The sequence below is a fragment of the Apium graveolens genome, chromosome 3 (genome assembly GCF_009905375.1).
Source record: "Apium graveolens cultivar Ventura chromosome 3, ASM990537v1, whole genome shotgun sequence".
Lineage (NCBI taxonomy): Eukaryota > Viridiplantae > Streptophyta > Magnoliopsida > Apiales > Apiaceae > Apium > Apium graveolens.
In genome coordinates, this window is record NC_133649.1 from 251000275 (window position 1) to 251016928 (window position 16654).

General features: G+C 32.8%; 1 protein-coding gene across 5 annotated transcripts; it reads right to left on the reverse strand.

Annotated features, from left to right (window-relative positions):
- Positions 1-4207: 4207 nt before the first annotated feature.
- Positions 4208-9721, reverse strand: LOC141713238 (ATP-dependent Clp protease ATP-binding subunit CLPT1, chloroplastic-like). 5 transcript variants are annotated; one of them, XR_012571900.1, is made up of 8 exons: positions 9423-9721; positions 9300-9341; positions 9097-9206; positions 8474-8653; positions 7849-7976; positions 7695-7748; positions 4684-4816; positions 4208-4560 (listed from the first exon to the last, which is right to left on the reverse strand). XR_012571900.1 is itself a non-coding variant. In XM_074516559.1 (7 exons), the coding sequence occupies exons 1-6, from the start codon at positions 9635-9637 to the stop codon at positions 7707-7709; spliced, it is 717 nt and encodes a 238-aa protein (XP_074372660.1). In that variant the 5' UTR covers positions 9638-9721; the 3' UTR covers positions 4562-4816; positions 7695-7706. The 5 variants fall into 5 exon arrangements, 3 of the variants coding, with proteins under 3 accessions (XP_074372660.1, XP_074372661.1, XP_074372659.1); XR_012571901.1 differs by having other exon boundaries at positions 4684-4825; XM_074516559.1 differs by lacking the exon at positions 4208-4560 and having other exon boundaries at positions 4562-4816.
- Between the last annotated feature and the right edge of the window lie 6933 nt (positions 9722-16654).

A 16654-nucleotide genomic window follows, 5' to 3' on the forward strand; every position in this document is an offset into this window, starting at 1 on the left:
CGCCGTCGGCGATGAGCCTTTAATTCTGAGTCTTAAATTATAAATATATAAAATTAAAATTAGTTTGTGAAATAAATTTCGAAACGAAAATGAATAATAATAAATAATTGTTAATAGTTAAATTTATGTCAGTGGATGGGATTTTCGCGGAATATAGATTGTTTGTTGTTGTGATTGACGTCGATTTGATTTCGACGGGTTAGTCCGATAAATAAAGGAAACGCTGCCCGATTTTCGGGAAATTAATTTCAAAAATATATGGATGTAACCTATAATTATCGGAGACGTCGAACAAGGATATGTAATTGAATTTTATAAAACCTAATTACGTGTTAAGATAAGATATTCTATAAACGATCAATTACCCTACTATTTTCAAAACAACGAGTATACGTATTTTCTGAAAATGAACACCGAACCGAGTTTCAAAAATGTGAACCATAATTACTATGTGTATTTCAATAATACATATAAATACGAGTCGGGACTTCATATGGCATGGGTAGATCTGATAATAAGGATATGTTAAGCCTAAACAATTATCTGAATTAGGGTTCGGAAGACCCAAGGATTGACATCCGACTAAGAATGATCTAGTGGTTAATCATCGAGCTCAGCGAAGTTCCTCGAAGGACTTGAGCGTTGAGATCATAGCCAGAATAGGATAGTGGTCTGACGATAAAGACAAACATTCAAGGCAATCCAAAAGTCAACGGATAATACTGGTTAAAGCTTATCGAGTCAAGTATTCCTTACTTTTCTCGTAAAATACTGCAAATATCTCTTCATTCCTATTCTAAGTTCAGAGTAGTTAACTATTTTATATTTCGCTACAATTTACTCTTAATTATGCAAGTTCCTTTCATTATTGTTCCTATATTATCGATTGCTCTCTTGAGCAAATAACCATTCTTTCGGGTTATTTGCGAACCCTGATTTGGGATGTTTTGAAATCAAAATGATTTGACATCAAAATACTCCACGGACTGGATGGTTACGATGAGGTCCAGTGATGAGCTGGACCCTAAGGGCCAGAGATGGCTGGTCCCTTAATTATTAGGTCATAGTTGCCTGGGTACCCCATATGTTGGTTGGGTCTATGCAGTTAGGTATAGATCTGCACTATATCCTAACTGATCTACAGGTTATAGTGCATATGTTGGTTTTAGTGTCCAGTCTAATTTATTGTTGATCGTCATTAATGGCATTCTCTCTCGAAAAATTTTATGATTCCAAAATCGGACAAAACCCTGATTCTGAAGAAGAATCTGGGAATCGCTTGTCATTTTTGGATTTATAATTGAAGGCTGGTAACAGTCAATGTCTATTCGCTCAACTCCCTCAAATAAACGGAATTGTTTAGAATTGTTTAAAGATTTTGTCCGAAAATTTTCCTTTGATATTAGTGCTTGAAACTCAATTATATACTTGCTGGGCATTTTTGGTTCTTTCTTACTTTGTTAATTCTTATTTCTTTCAGAAATAAATAAGGATAAAAGTGAATAGCTTTTGATAGACAGCAGAAGTGAGAGAGATCTCCGCTGCGAGAGGACGAAGATGTTAAAAAAATAAGACAAGGGCATTAGTACAAAGGTATTTAAACTTGTATTCTAGTTGTTGTGAGTTGTAGAAGGTTCGATTCTTGTTTCATACCATAACCTGTAAACGATCCGGATTTAAGGGGTTATTTATATGTTATTTTATTGGATGTAAAGATTATTTAGTGATACCAAATCTTGACTTCGGATTTGGGTTGTTACACCCCGTGTGTAATTCATTACCCAACACAACAGTTTTTGATAATCGAGGAGGCGTTAGTTTTAGATTAGTTGCTAGAGAGTCTGATGGTTGTCTCATCGAAGCCAAAGCTCTGTTTGTGGGTAATGTGGTTTCTCCGGTATGGCAGAGATAATGGCAATAAAGAAGACTTTAAGCTTGAGTGATCGTATGGAATGTGATAGAGTTAGTATAGAAATTGATTGTGTAGTAGTGGTTCAAGTAATCAGAAGCTGCACTCGTATGTGATCCTATTTTGGGTCGATTATAGAGGACTATCGTTGTGCTCTTCAACGACTTCAACAAATATCTTTATTTTCCGTCAAAAGATTTACAAATATGTTTTTACATAAGCTAGCTCGGGAATCGTATTCATATTCAGGTCGTATTTTTGATAGGATGAATGTTCCTATTGAAATCAAAAATCGTATTGATATAAATTTGAATTCGTTATAAAATTCAAGCTTTTGGTCAAAAAAAAATCCCAATAGAATTTTTAATACTTACTTGTATTCAGAATTTATTATTTAACTATTGAAAATATAATGGCCTATCCCTGGCCCTTTAATATTTCATTTAGTTTTTTTAAAAATTTAAATACTTTAAATATTAAATTAATTTAGCAATATAAAATTATAATAGTTTCAAGCCTTCACTAATAACTTCACTAATAAGGCTTATAATTTCCAAATCTGCATTAATGTTTTCAACAAAAAAAACCATTATTGGTCATACCATCCACTTTATTTAACAAACAAATGACTAATTTATGGTTTTTGTTAAACTATTTATAACAACATATTTTCTTATCACTAAAAAATTATTAGGTAAATTAAAAAATTATCATTTCCACCATGCGAAGCGGGTAAAAAATCATATTCGCTCCATTCCACTAAATTCTTTACATATTTTGTCCTTATACTTGGCACGCATTTTAAGATTACTATGAAATAGAGTTGTATTTGTTTTTAGAATTATCTTTTGTATAAAAGTTTAAAGATTATATTTTTATTTAAAAAAAAAATATTTAAAATTATTTAGGGAACCAAACTTTACAGGAATCTTAAAATGCATGGCGCTCCCCGTCCCCGATGTAAAGAATCTAGTGGTACGAAAGGAGTAGTATATATATATAGTGGTTGTTTAATCTCCTTATCGTATCTTTCTGTGGGTAAAACCTTGTTAAATGTAAAATGGCTACGGTTATTATTAAAATTTGATGATTAAAAATGTGCTTCGATGCTAAAATAACTTTTATACTCCAATGTTATTTCTATTTTATAATCAAAAAAATTCATATTTAACTAAATTTTATTGAACTCATTCACTTTAATTTAAATTAGACTTATTTTGCACTTCATTATTGATTATTAGTTAGTTGATGATGTGACAATAATGGCTCCTGCCATTTTTTATCAAAAATATAGGATAAAGTATTCATTTATCCATAGCTACATTTTTAAGTAGGATTTTTTATTTTGGTATTATATTATAGGTATAAGATTAAATATAGCTATGCATTAGTCTTGCTCATGCTATAATTTTTCTCTGCCCATTCAAGATTAGAAGCAATTCATTCTTCATTTCTTCCCTTTTCATGTTTTAATAAACTAGGAGTAAATTTGAGCTATTTGTTTCCGAATTCGTATTTCAGTACTCATATTTCAAATGTCTGATCACAACTCACAAACTACTCAGTAGAGCTACTAATTTTTCTCTAGTTGAGCTTACAAAAACCCGAACATACAACTGACAAATTTGTTTTTATTTCTAACATTACATTATTCTCACTTTCATATACATATTAAATCGGGTCGAAATTCTTTCAGATTTGCCTTGATTTACGTAAAAACGGGATAGTTAAAGAGTAGAAAAGACGTCATAGATTGGAACAAGCACCTGCCAGGTACATGTATTTGTACCATCTGTTAGTATCGCAAGTGAGAGTGCTGTCATGCTAGGATCGAAGTTTGACTAGTGAATCCGCTATTTTTCGGGGACAACAGACCAAGGACACAGATTAGAAGTTGAAAATAGTACCTGGATGTGTAAGATTTGGAAAGCATTGTGGGCTAGCAAGAAAATGTTCAACTTAAATTTCCCTACTACTTCCGATTTCCGACATGCATGGACTTTTTTAAACATTATTTGAATTATTCCACAAGGACTGGCCGTAATCCTTTACTATTATTACCAACGTTTATCATCGGCACTAAAAAATAATTTTTTTTTTATGTCTATACTAGGGCAAATTTTTAAAATTTTAAAATTGTCATACTTGTTATCCGCACGAAGTATGCTATAATCCGTAATAGCGAAAATTAAATAGACATTCTTGATAACAAGAGCATAATGATGGTCCTTGAAAAATACAGTTTTTATTTGGGTACATAAGTATTGATTTATCACCAATGGGATCTAACACAGAAAGAGAGGGTAATTAGATTTGTAATGCACACAGACTAATAGAATATATTGAGAAATACAAGAAGTTTTTATCTAGTCAACAGGTAGACAATTAAAGGCCAATAAGTAACATCCAGTGAGAAACAACAAGATTTTAACAAAAAAGAGTAGCATAGGTTCTACTAATGTTGTTCCTGCAAAGATTAGCAAGTCACAGCTCTCAACAGGGTTCTGCCTCTCTAAAGCTCAATTAGACTCAACAAAATCTACCATCATATCAGTTTAAAGGGGGGTATTCATGGCATGTTCCACCCATCTCAGGTCATTCTTTAAAGTCATATACATATATAATGGATTCTTTGTTAGTAACAGTACTCTCTGCATAGGCGAAAATCATCCATGTTAAAAATTTGTAATCTTTAACGCATACAATGTCCAAGTATAATAGCTAGAATGTCTTGGTAACATACAAGGTCACTGATCTAAAGATATTTTAGTTACCTTATCAGTTACCGATATAAAAGCAGCAATATGGATTGACAAGATGACATTATCTTCTTATTTTGAGGGATTCGTCCACCTAGCTCAAATCATTCCTTCATATTCTTATTGATAGTTCAGCCGAGGCTTCTCTCTACAAATGCGAAAAATCACCCAAATCAAGTTGAGAATAAGTAATCGTTATCGTATCCAATGCCAAGTGATAGCTGACGAGTTTCTAAGATACAAGGTCACTGACATAGAATATTTCAATCATAATCCCACAATCTATACTATATTATAATAGACGTGGTAATCGATCGGTAGTTGCTGAAATTAATTAATTGCCCCTTTACTAAGTCCTTTGCTAAATGTACTTAATTGCTCTAATAATACTATAATATTAAACTACTATTTCGTATTGGAATCAACTTATAATTTTTTTTCTGTTCATTTATCTCTTAAAAATTTTAGATGTTCTACCAACTCTCCGGAACCAAATCGCTGCTTCCACGGTGATGTTGATCAATGCTGCTTCGACAATGTTCATCATAGTGGACAAACTCAATTAAAATGAAGTTGCCACTATCACTTCCACCAATTCTCTTGGTTGATACTACGAGTTCATCCAGCTCTACATTAGCATTAGCAGCTTAATTAAGGTATTCACGTTATTTTTACCTAATTACTCTAACTTAACATAATTTTTTTAGTACTTATTTATTTTAAACCTATTTTAATCATAATTTGTGTATAAACCAATTAAACTTTTTAATTAAAACACGTTATCTTTTTTATTTTTTCCAACTAAAACACATCATTTTCCAAAAATATCAGGAGGCAATTCTATTTAATAAATAAATATAATAATTACTAATAACTCCTATTTTAATCCTAATTAGTATAAAACTAATTACTATTTTCAACTAAAACACGTTCTTTTTTTTATTTTCCCCAGTAAAAACACCCTTTTTTCAAAAAAATCACATATAGTTCTGTTTAATAAAATAAACTAAATTACTAATAGATTAATATTGGTAGTTATAATAAGACTCATTAATAACTTAAAATTTACAAAATAATTATGTAATACAAATAGAATTAAATATGTATAATGTCCTCGGGTCAAAACAAAATAATGTATGATATTCATCCGGGCCAAAAAGATTTTACCATTGAACGCTCTAAAACAAATTCCAAACCAAAAGATAATTCGTCAAAATTCAAATCAAATGATAATTTGTTGGTAGGTACAATGTTATGGGATAAAAGACAATAATATACATTATTCGTCCCCGTTTACCAAAAATATACCACTGATTCGGGCTAAAGTAACAGAAAAAACTAAATATAACTAATTGAATTTGCTGCAGCAGGCTAAAAAAAATAATAAATACTACTAACACGATTAAAAAAATTATACTATTGAACAAGGCTAAAACAAATTAAAATTGAAAGCTAATTCGTCAGTCGATACAATGGTAATATTTTACCCATCCGAGCAAAAACCAAATAATATTCTACCCAAACTAATATAAATTCCATAACAAACTAAATATCATTACTTGGTTGATATCACAAGCTTATATAATTACAGGTTTTATTCTATGTCTATATTGTCCATACAATTTTATAAAAAAAAGAACTAGAAATAATTCGTCACTTTGTATAATAATGTGGGAATAAAAAAATACATTCTATTATATACATTAGGGCTAAAAAATATTTACACAATTAATCCAAGAAAAAATAGAATTAAAATCAAAAAACATTTAGACCAACTAAAAAATATATATATTTTTATCCGGAGTAAAATAATGTTGTATCATATATTCGAGGTTAAACAAAATAATGTGTACAACTGATTCGGGCTAAAAGAAGACTAAAATCAAACCAAGGATAATTCGCACTATTGATCTAGACTAAAATTTATCTTTTAATCAAAACATAACCATCATTTTTATACACATCTATAAATATCAATAAACTATATATTTCAGACAATAATAATATTTTTATAAAATAACTCTTATTTCAGAGATAGCACTAACATATACTTCCGTATTCAAGTAAAACACTATCCACCTCAGTTGATATAGATTGTATATGTCCTCAGTCCTCGCACTGTCCGTTTTGAAATTGACACCAACCACCAAATTTCCAAAAAGATATACCATATCAGAATTAGCATCAACACGCTAGTATCTCTCAAGCTAAATTATTAATAAAAAAATACCACTTTCATCTCGAGTAAACTCAATTCATTTGTTGGCTCAAATTCTAATCATTGAATTTTTTTCAAATATAATTTATGAAGAGTTATTGTAGTAATAGTTACTCCGTCCCGGTTGGTTCCCAACATTTGAAATGGAGAGTTCGATACGCATTTTAAGACTTTTATCTAAAATGGAGAATTCGACATGGAGAGTTTGGCATGCGTGTCGAACACTCTATTTCAAATCTTAAGAATTCATTGGAGGGAATATTATATAAATTAGTCAAGAATTCAAATCTTATTAACTAATTCTAAATTAAAATGTTCTAATTGAAACATATGGCCTATTTAATGGGACTGGGTATCTATTTTTTGAAATCTATTTACTGACCCTTATGAACTTATTTATTTTAAACACCTGATTATTATAAATAGCTATTACAATATAATGAAATAAATATTTGGTTTTTGTACTTATTGACTGACTCTTTTAAAAAAATATAATTAATTAAATTAAAAATAAAAATAAGAAATTATTTAAAAAAACATGCATCGCACGGGTTTTAGGCTAGTCTTTTCTAATTATGCTCAGGATAAAAACCACTTTTCTAATAATAAAGGCCTATGGAACTAATATATAAAGAAAATTTTATGATGAAATTGTATTCAAGGTAGAAGGCCTGTGTTGGACAAGGAATTGACACAAAATGATACTTCAAGAAACCTTTAAAGAATATATGGGACATAAGTATTGACAGACCCCAAGCATATGTCCCAGAAAATTCTTAATTAGATTACAAAGCAAGAAAATTCTCACTTGAAAAGTTCTCTAACTTCTCGTCTTAAAGCCCAAATCTATATCCTTATCCATCTGCATAATCATATTCCCAATCAACAATCATAATTATAATCAATAATCATAGAAGAAACTAACCAAGTAGCACCCAAGAATTGCATGTATTGATACTTACAAATTTGGCAATATTCTTTGCTTTTGCATCATCAAAATCAAGTGAGGCCATAATCTTGTGACCAGCTGATTCCTTTTCTGACCATACTCCCAGAAGAAAGTGAGCAACTGTTACTTCTCCATCTTCACCTACAGCTCACATGATTTTATTACAATTACTTGCGATATCTGAAAAATCTCAAGAAATAAAATGACAGATAATTTATTTCTTGCAGTGTTAAAAGTCAGAATAGAAAGTTGAATTTCAATATCACCAGTTCAGAACAGCAACCAATAAATCAGTTTGGTCGCAAACAGATAAGTTTTTGCGCACATTATGACAAGTCTAGATGCAGGAGAGAATTTGCAAAGATAAATACATGAACTAAGAACGATGACAAGATAGAACTTAGGTAAGTTAACAACAGAAAATGCACTAACCCAAGAGTTTCCCAACCGCAAAAGGGAGAAAAGTTATGGATCACAACTGAAGAGAGATTCAATTCAACATATACTTACAAATTCATAAGAACGATCACTTAAATTAATGTACATATACTAATATACTCCTAGTAATCAAGAATGTGTCGAGGCTTAAATCATAATATTAGGTAAAGAAATCTTATAGTTTAAAGAAAGAAAGCCACCTGACTTCAGTTTCTCATCAATAGCCCAATCAAGGGCCCGCTGAGCTGGTTCGGTGAATGGAGGATGCTCAGGACTAAAAAAGTACATGTCTGATTTTCCAAGTAATTTGACAGTCTCATCTCGAACTTTAAAAAGTGTGATACCATTTTCTCTCAAGAACTTTGCAGCTAAACTGGTTCCTGAAATAAAAAATAAAATCAATATGATTTGCAAATTCATCACAAGCCCTTGTACACAATTTTCATATGTTACACATTCTGCATTAATAATATTCATCATTGGAGCATTTCGCTGAATTTTTCAATTAATATCAGGCTTCTAACAGAGTTGGTCGTCAAATATCAGCAATCAAACTTCCAAACATTGTTGTCTATATCAAGGGTGAAATGATCAACTGAATGTAAAAGACAACAAGAACAGTAGGTAATAAGTAACAAAGTAGAAACAAATAAATAATAGTGGAGCGGGGCGGCTACACACAGGTAAACAATTTGAATCGAGCACATAAATCTGATAGTGAACATTACAAATATACCAATAAAAAAATAAGTAGAAGTTGTAAAAATGAGTGAGCAGGGTAAGTTTAATGAAAAGAAACAGAAAATAAAGATTACGGGAGCACCTTCAACCAAAATCCCCATGAGAAGAGCTTCAGTCCCGGTGTTAGGATACTTAAGCTTTCTGGCTTCCAATTCAGCCATGGCATACGATTTAATTGCCCTAGCTGACCATCTAAACCACAATAATAAAAAGGGGAAAACACCAATAATGAGTAAAAATAGTATTGTGAGATACATCAAATTTTACGAACAAATACGAAATTACTTGGGGGACTTGTGCCTCGAAATTGTTTCTGGCTTCCTGCAACTAAAAATAAACAAATTGAAAACCATATAAAAAAAATATATAAGAAAAGGATGAGGGAGGGAGTAAAGTTAAAGTTAATACCCAGTGACAGAGATGGTAGCCGCAATAGAGGAGCGACGTGCGTGAGCATATTGCTGCTGCTGGGAAATTGCATAATTATTTAGCACATCCAATTTAGATCCCATGAAAGAGGTACCAAGATTATATTTATTACAATTAGAGTGTAAATTGAGAAATGATTGTTGTTTACAACAACGGGTTGAAATGGGAAGCAAGGAGTGGGCGTGGGCAGCCATGGATATAATAGATAGGATAGGATAGGGAGGAACAAGATTCAAAACTCAAACCTAAACGCAAGGAGTACTGCTTAGGAAATCTCTTAAGTTGGAATTAACAGTCCGTTATTTATTATTTAAATCACTAAAATTATTCCTTTACACTTTTTAAAAATCTTTTAACTATTATTTAATAAATTTTTCTAGTGTATACTTATGGGTACATACTAAGAGTTAGTGAATGATGAGGTGTCCCAAAATATTGGTACAGGGTTTATTAATAATGATGGACCCCTGTATGCACAAAAATCTCTGCATGCACAAAAATCATCATCAATAAAATTTTTACAACTTATCAATCACATTTTCTTAGCAAACCGTTTTTTATAATATATTATGAGGATCACTATCTCAGTCTCTCTCTTTCACATTATATTTAAATTGATTTAACATACTTTTAATAGTAAAATTTATATGAAGAAAAAGTTTAAGTAATATTGTCGGAGAAAAACATACTCCCTCGTGTCTTACGGTACTAAAAGCTAATTTTTATATTATATTTAAGAATCGAGTTAAACTACTATTGGATTTACTCTAACAAGCAATCGATCGGTCCGAACCCACCCCAAAAACCCAAAACCTAATTTTTATTTTTAAAAAAAAAAATTGAATTGACAAGTCAGGACTAAATAGAAATAATTCGGTTAGTTCAATTTTGTACTCACAAATTATCTACTTGTTATGCACTCTTCATGTACTTGGTATTCATGTACTTGGTAAGTTTCCGAAGTTTATTACATATTAAATTCAGTACTTAAATTCTTCTACCTTATTAAAGTGTTTTGTTATTATCAAGCCTTTAATTTTTTTGGTTATTCTATCGGTTATAAATTGGGAGTGATTTTTATAATTTACGTACTTTGATCATAACTTCACACTTAGTGAAGTCATTTTTTATAACTATCAAGGGATAACCCATCCTAGAAATATATGTTGATAGATTAGCTTATTAATGGATAAATTTTATAGAACATATTTTGTATAGTTCTCTAATTAATAGTTGATGGCATTGATGACCAATGAATAGGTCATATTGACTATGGATATATGTGTTGAATAGGTAGGAATAGTTATAAATATTTGATACCTTGTAATTCTGCAAGTTAAGTGATTATCAACGGATAGACTCCAATATATCAACGGATAAAAAAATAAATATTATCAACGACTAAGTTATCAACGAATGGTTAGATTATTACTATCAATGAAAAGCTTGCAACATCAATTAATAGTGACTTACCAATACTAATGGGACAAATCTGACAAATCACATTTGAAAGGCATATGTCATAGCCTACTCGTTTATTCGAGTATTTAACTCAACTCAAATAAGAATGTAATAAGTAAATAGTGGATTAATCATTAGAGAGATCTCACAATGTAACATCTGTCAAAGAATAAAGAAACATTGTTCATCTGCAGACTTGAAGATTCACTGGAAGAAGTTCAAGAATTTGATCATGCCTCAGTGATATAAATCAAGATCGTGGATTTAATCAAGTGACAGAGATCTCATCAAGGTATCATTTATTACAAGGATTCAATCAGAATATAAAAGTCAAGACATGAAAAAACGTCACGAAAGTTAGTCACTCATGAACCAGACAGTACATCGAGTGTCAGCATTGAAGTGGCGAAATTGATTCATAAGTCTCAGTGACTTTCAGAAGATTGTCAGAAGAATGGATGCTGCTAAGGGTTAGTATTAATTCTCTATTAATTAATTAAGTCATATAATTTAATTAAGAAAATAAATTATATCTGCAAAGATTAATTTATTGATTAATTGAATTAAATTGATTAATTAATTTAGAATTAATATTAAGGATTTACAAGATTTTAATTGGTTTAAAATCTGCTTAAATTCAGCAAGACAATTCATTTGAACTAGTATGACAATCGGTATGACAATTGATAGTCATACCGAAAGTCATGCCAATACATTTAATTGTCTTATTAGAATTTCTGTTTAGATTAAAATCAGTTATTAATTCAGCAAGACAATTTATTTGAACTAATATGACAATCGGTATGACAATCTATAGTCATACCGAAAGTCTTGCTAGCTCATTTTTAATTGTCTTGCTAGTTGTAAACATTGTCCTACCGAAAGTCTCACAAGCTTAAAGGATTGTCATTCCAATTCAATCTACTCGGCTGTGTTGTTTAAAAGAAGCAGAAGACCAGTTCATAAAAAAGAAGGCAATCAAACAGAATACATACTCAAGAACAAAAAGAAAAAGGAGCAGAAAAATATTACATCTCATCTGCAACTTCAAGATCAATTTCTAGATTGTAAAGTTAAATCCAATCAACTAGAAATACTTATCTTGTTCTTGTGTATCAATCTAGCGGATTAAAATCCCTAGAACTTAATCTCAAATCGCATTTAGCATTTGATCTTTTAATTACAAAAATAGAAAAAGTTCGTGTCGAATTTATTCTAGATTTGTAATAATTGATTTGAGATTAATCCCTTGTAACCGATACCGTAGTTGTAACACCTTTCAAGTTTAATAAAAGTTTTATTTAACTTGAATTTTGTTTCACAATTTTATTCCGCATTTTATTCGATTAAACGGTATTGTTTGCATTCAACCCCCCTTCTACAAACAAATTGGGACCTAACAATTGGTATCAGAGCCTTCTGATTAACGTACAAATCTAGATCCTAGACTTTTGTGTTTCTTTCACTTCTTGAATTTTTTATTCACTCAAAAAATTCATAATGACTACACAAAAAGTTGGAACCGTTAAAATTCCACTTTTCGATAAAGAAAATTATGTTATGTGGAAGAAGAAGATGCTACTGTTTTTACAGGTTGCTAATCCCAAATATTTGCAAGTGTTGAAGAAGGGTCCAAAAATTCCTATGGTTATGGAACCAGAGGTAATAGAAAATGATGTGGTGATCACCAAAGCGAGAACTTATGTGAAGGATCCTGAGGACTTCTCTCCTGCTGAAATAGAAGAAGCTTCCCTGGATGCTAGCCTTCAATGAATCTTAGTAGATTCCCTTAATCCCCTGATGAATAGACATGTGATGAATTGTAAAGATTCCAAACATATCTGGGAAACTATTGAGATTATTAATGAAGGCACAGAGGAAGTTAGGGAGAACAAACTAGAAATCCTAACCTCTGAGTATGAATACTTTAAATCTAATCCAGGAGAAGGAATCACTGAAGTGTTTGAGAGGTACAATGCATTGATCAACAACCTGAACATTAATGGTAAATACTATTCCATCAGGGAGGTCAACAAAAAGTTCCTTTTAACACTGCCAACTCATCTCGAACATAGAATCACTGCCATAAGAGAAGCAAGAGATCTGAGTGAGATTTCTTTGGAAAGGCTCTATGGTGTGTTAAAGACTTATGAGTTGGAGCAGATTCAGCAGAAGGAAGTTTACGGGAAAGGAAGAGTGGTCAGCACGTCTACTGCTCTAGTAGCTGATGAACAACAACAACAACCACAATATCAACAACAATCTCAACAGTCAGAAAGAATGGTACAGTCTTCCAAGGTTGAAGATAATGTGATAGTAGCAGAATTTGATTCTCCTACTACAAATCAATCAGGAGATGATTATTATTCCTTGGAAGAACTGGAGCAATTGGAGGATGAGTCAATGGCCCTGATTGTCAAGAGATTCTCAAATGTCAGATTCAAAATGAATCCCAAGTTCAAGTACAAGTCCAACTACAACAGATTCCAGAAAGGTGGATCTTCATCCTCTAACACCAGCAGTGGTGGGTATAAAACAGGGATGGTTGATCGAAGCACCATTCGATGCTTCAACTGTAATGAGTTGGGACACTTTGCCACAGAATGCAGGAAGCCAAAACAAGCTAGGAAGAACTCTTACGATTCTAATCAAAAGAGTAAATCTGAAATGGCGTACCTGGCAAAGGGAAGAAGCTGGGATGATACTGACAGTGAAGATGAAGAAGTTGGGAATCTTGCTCTCATGGCTAGTAATGCAAGCACCTCATCGTCAAGAAAAGAGGTAAAATTTACCGATGCTGAATTAGTTTATCATCTAGGAGGTTCCTTAGATTGTGCTCGTCGTGATAATGAATTGTTAAATCAACAAATCAAAGACCTTGAGAAAGAGGTCAATGAATTAAGACTTGTGCACATTAATCAAGATAAACTAAAAGAACAAGTATCTTTTCTAGAGAATAGAGTTGACTGTTATAGACAACTCGAAACTATTCTCAAAGACAAGATCACCGGTCTTGAGGCTAAGGTTAAAGCTTACTTTAATTCTTGTTCGAAGTCCAAAGAGTTTTACAATAAGCAGGCTGTTAATCAAACACATGGAATAGGTAATGATTACAATGCTGCTATTGGAAAATTAGGCATAAACTCCCCTCCTCATGTATGTGCTAAAGGCAGGGAAGTACCACATGTGCTTAAGGGTGTTGATGAACCCCTCTATAAAGAATCAATTGCTGAACCATTTGATGAGACCTCTTTTATTATTCAAGAAGAAATCCGTGCTGAAGATAATGCTAATGGGAAAGCTGTCTCCAAGTCAAGTGTGTCAAAAGTTCCAGTCAAGGTTGTGAAAGCAACTGAGACTAACTCAGACACACATGAGTTGGATAACACAAATGCCATGTCTACCATGCATAAGTTGCCTATTGTTAATCCTTCTCATAAAGCATGTGGTGTTCCTGATTGTATGTCTTGTGCTTTTAATCTGTTGTTTGCTTATTTTAATGGTAAGCATGTTTCTAATGATAAGACTACTCCTCGTCAGCATGTGAATAATAGAAAGCATGATAGGTCTAAGACTGTTAGTCCTCCTAAAGCTAGAAAGGAGATATTTGTGCCTAAGCCTAAACAGAAATTTGATAAGGCTGTTTTAAAGGTCAAATGTTCAGTCATTGAGAACGTTGAGAATAGTGAAATTAAGAATGTTGTTTTGCCTGATAAAGGACAATTTTACAAGTATGCCGGACCCAGCCAAGCTTGGGTTCCGAAGAAGTTCTAATCCATTTGTATTGCAGGGCATTAAACAGGTACAACCGGTAGTGTGGATTCTTGACAGCGGATCGTCAAGACATATGACCGGAGATAGAGCCCTGCTATCAAATGTGGTTGAGAAAGCTGGCCCAGTGGTTACCTTTGGAGATAACAGCAAAGGTTTAACGGAGGGATATGGCTGTTTGCAAGCTGGAAATGTTATCATCGAAAATGTATATGTTGTGCAAGGACTTGAACACAATCTGCTTAGCATTAGTCAGTTCTGTGACAACGGCTACAATGTTTTATTCGACAAGCTGAAGTGTCAGATTCTGCACAAGAAAAGTGAAAAACCCTCCTTAATGGGAATCCGGAAAGGAAATCTGTTCGTAGCTGACATGAACTCTGGAAGCAATCTTGAAGTCAATTGTTTCTATGCAAAGGCATCGTCAGATGAGAGTTGGCTATGGCACAAGAGACTTTCCCATCTCAATTTCAAAACAATGAATTCTCTTGTCAAAAGAGAATTGGTAAGAGGTCTGCCTCAGCTGGAATTCTCTCCAGAAGGACTATGTGAGGCTTGCCAGAAAGGAAAGTCAAAGAAAGCAAGTCACAAAGGCACTGACACATCTTCCATAACTGGTGTTCTGCAATTATTGCACATGGATTTATTTGGTCCAGTTAATATCCTTTCTATGTCAAAGAAGTGTTACTGTCTTGTGATAGTTGATGACTATTCCAAGTATACGTGGGTTTTATTTCTTCACTCTAAGGATGAAACACCACAAGTTGTGATTGATCATATCAAGATGATTGAGTTAGATTCTAACGTCCCTGTTAGAGCAATAAGGTCAGATAATGGGACAGAATTCAAGAATGCACTTCTCAATGGATTCTGTACAGACAAAGGGATTACCAGACAATTTTCAGCTCCTAGAACCCCTCAGCAAAATGGAGTGGTAGAAAGGAAGAATCGTACATTGATTGAAGCTGCAAGAACGATGTTAAGTGAATCAGGTCTTCCAATGTACTTTTGGGCTGAAGCTGTCAATACTGCATGTTATACTCAGAATCGAACTCTAATCAACAAAGACTTCATGAAAACTCCTTATGAGAGTTTGAATGAACAGAAACCTTCTATCAAATACTTTCATGTATTTGGTGCCAGATGCTTCGTGCTCAAGGATGGAGATGATCGTCATGGTAAGTTCGAGGCAAAGGCATATGAGGGTACTTTTGTTGGATATGGAAGAAGATCATATAGAGTGTATATCATTGATCAACACAAAGTAACTAAAAGTGTCAATGTTACATTTGATGACACTAAACTCCCTAGTATCCAAACTGAAGATCCTTCTGAGAAACTGAAGTTTGATGAGACGTCAGATTCAGAATCAGAACATGGTCAAGAACCTGAGGTTGTTGCTGGTGAAGAACCTGTTAATCCTGATGATACTCAAGGTAATAGTGATGGAAACTTTGGCAACAATGGAGATACCACTGCTACTGATGGAGAATCTTCAAGTCAACATGGCAACAACTCAGGGGGAGATGCTGAAGGATCATCTAGTAGGACACAACATCGCAATGAATTTCAAGGTGAATCATCAAGATCAAATCTTCCAAGACAGACTGTCTGGAATAAAGCTCACCCTTTTGAGTTGATTATTGGTGATCCAGATGTTGGAGTCAGAACTAGACGTGCTACTCAAAATGAGTGTCTGTTCTCAGGATTTCTTTCTGAGATGGAACCTAAGAAAATTGAAGAAGCACTGACTGATCCAGATTGGGTGATTGCTATGCAAGATGAACTCAATCAGTTTGAAAGTCAACAAGTCTGGAAACTGGTACCTAGGCCTGTACACAAGAAAGCTGTTGGTACTAGGTGGGTATTCAGGAATAAACTAGATGAAGATGGTGTGGTTACAAGAAACAAGGCAAGACTGGTAGCTAAAGGGTATTCTCAAGCTGAAGGCATTGATTATGATGAAACCTATGCTCCAG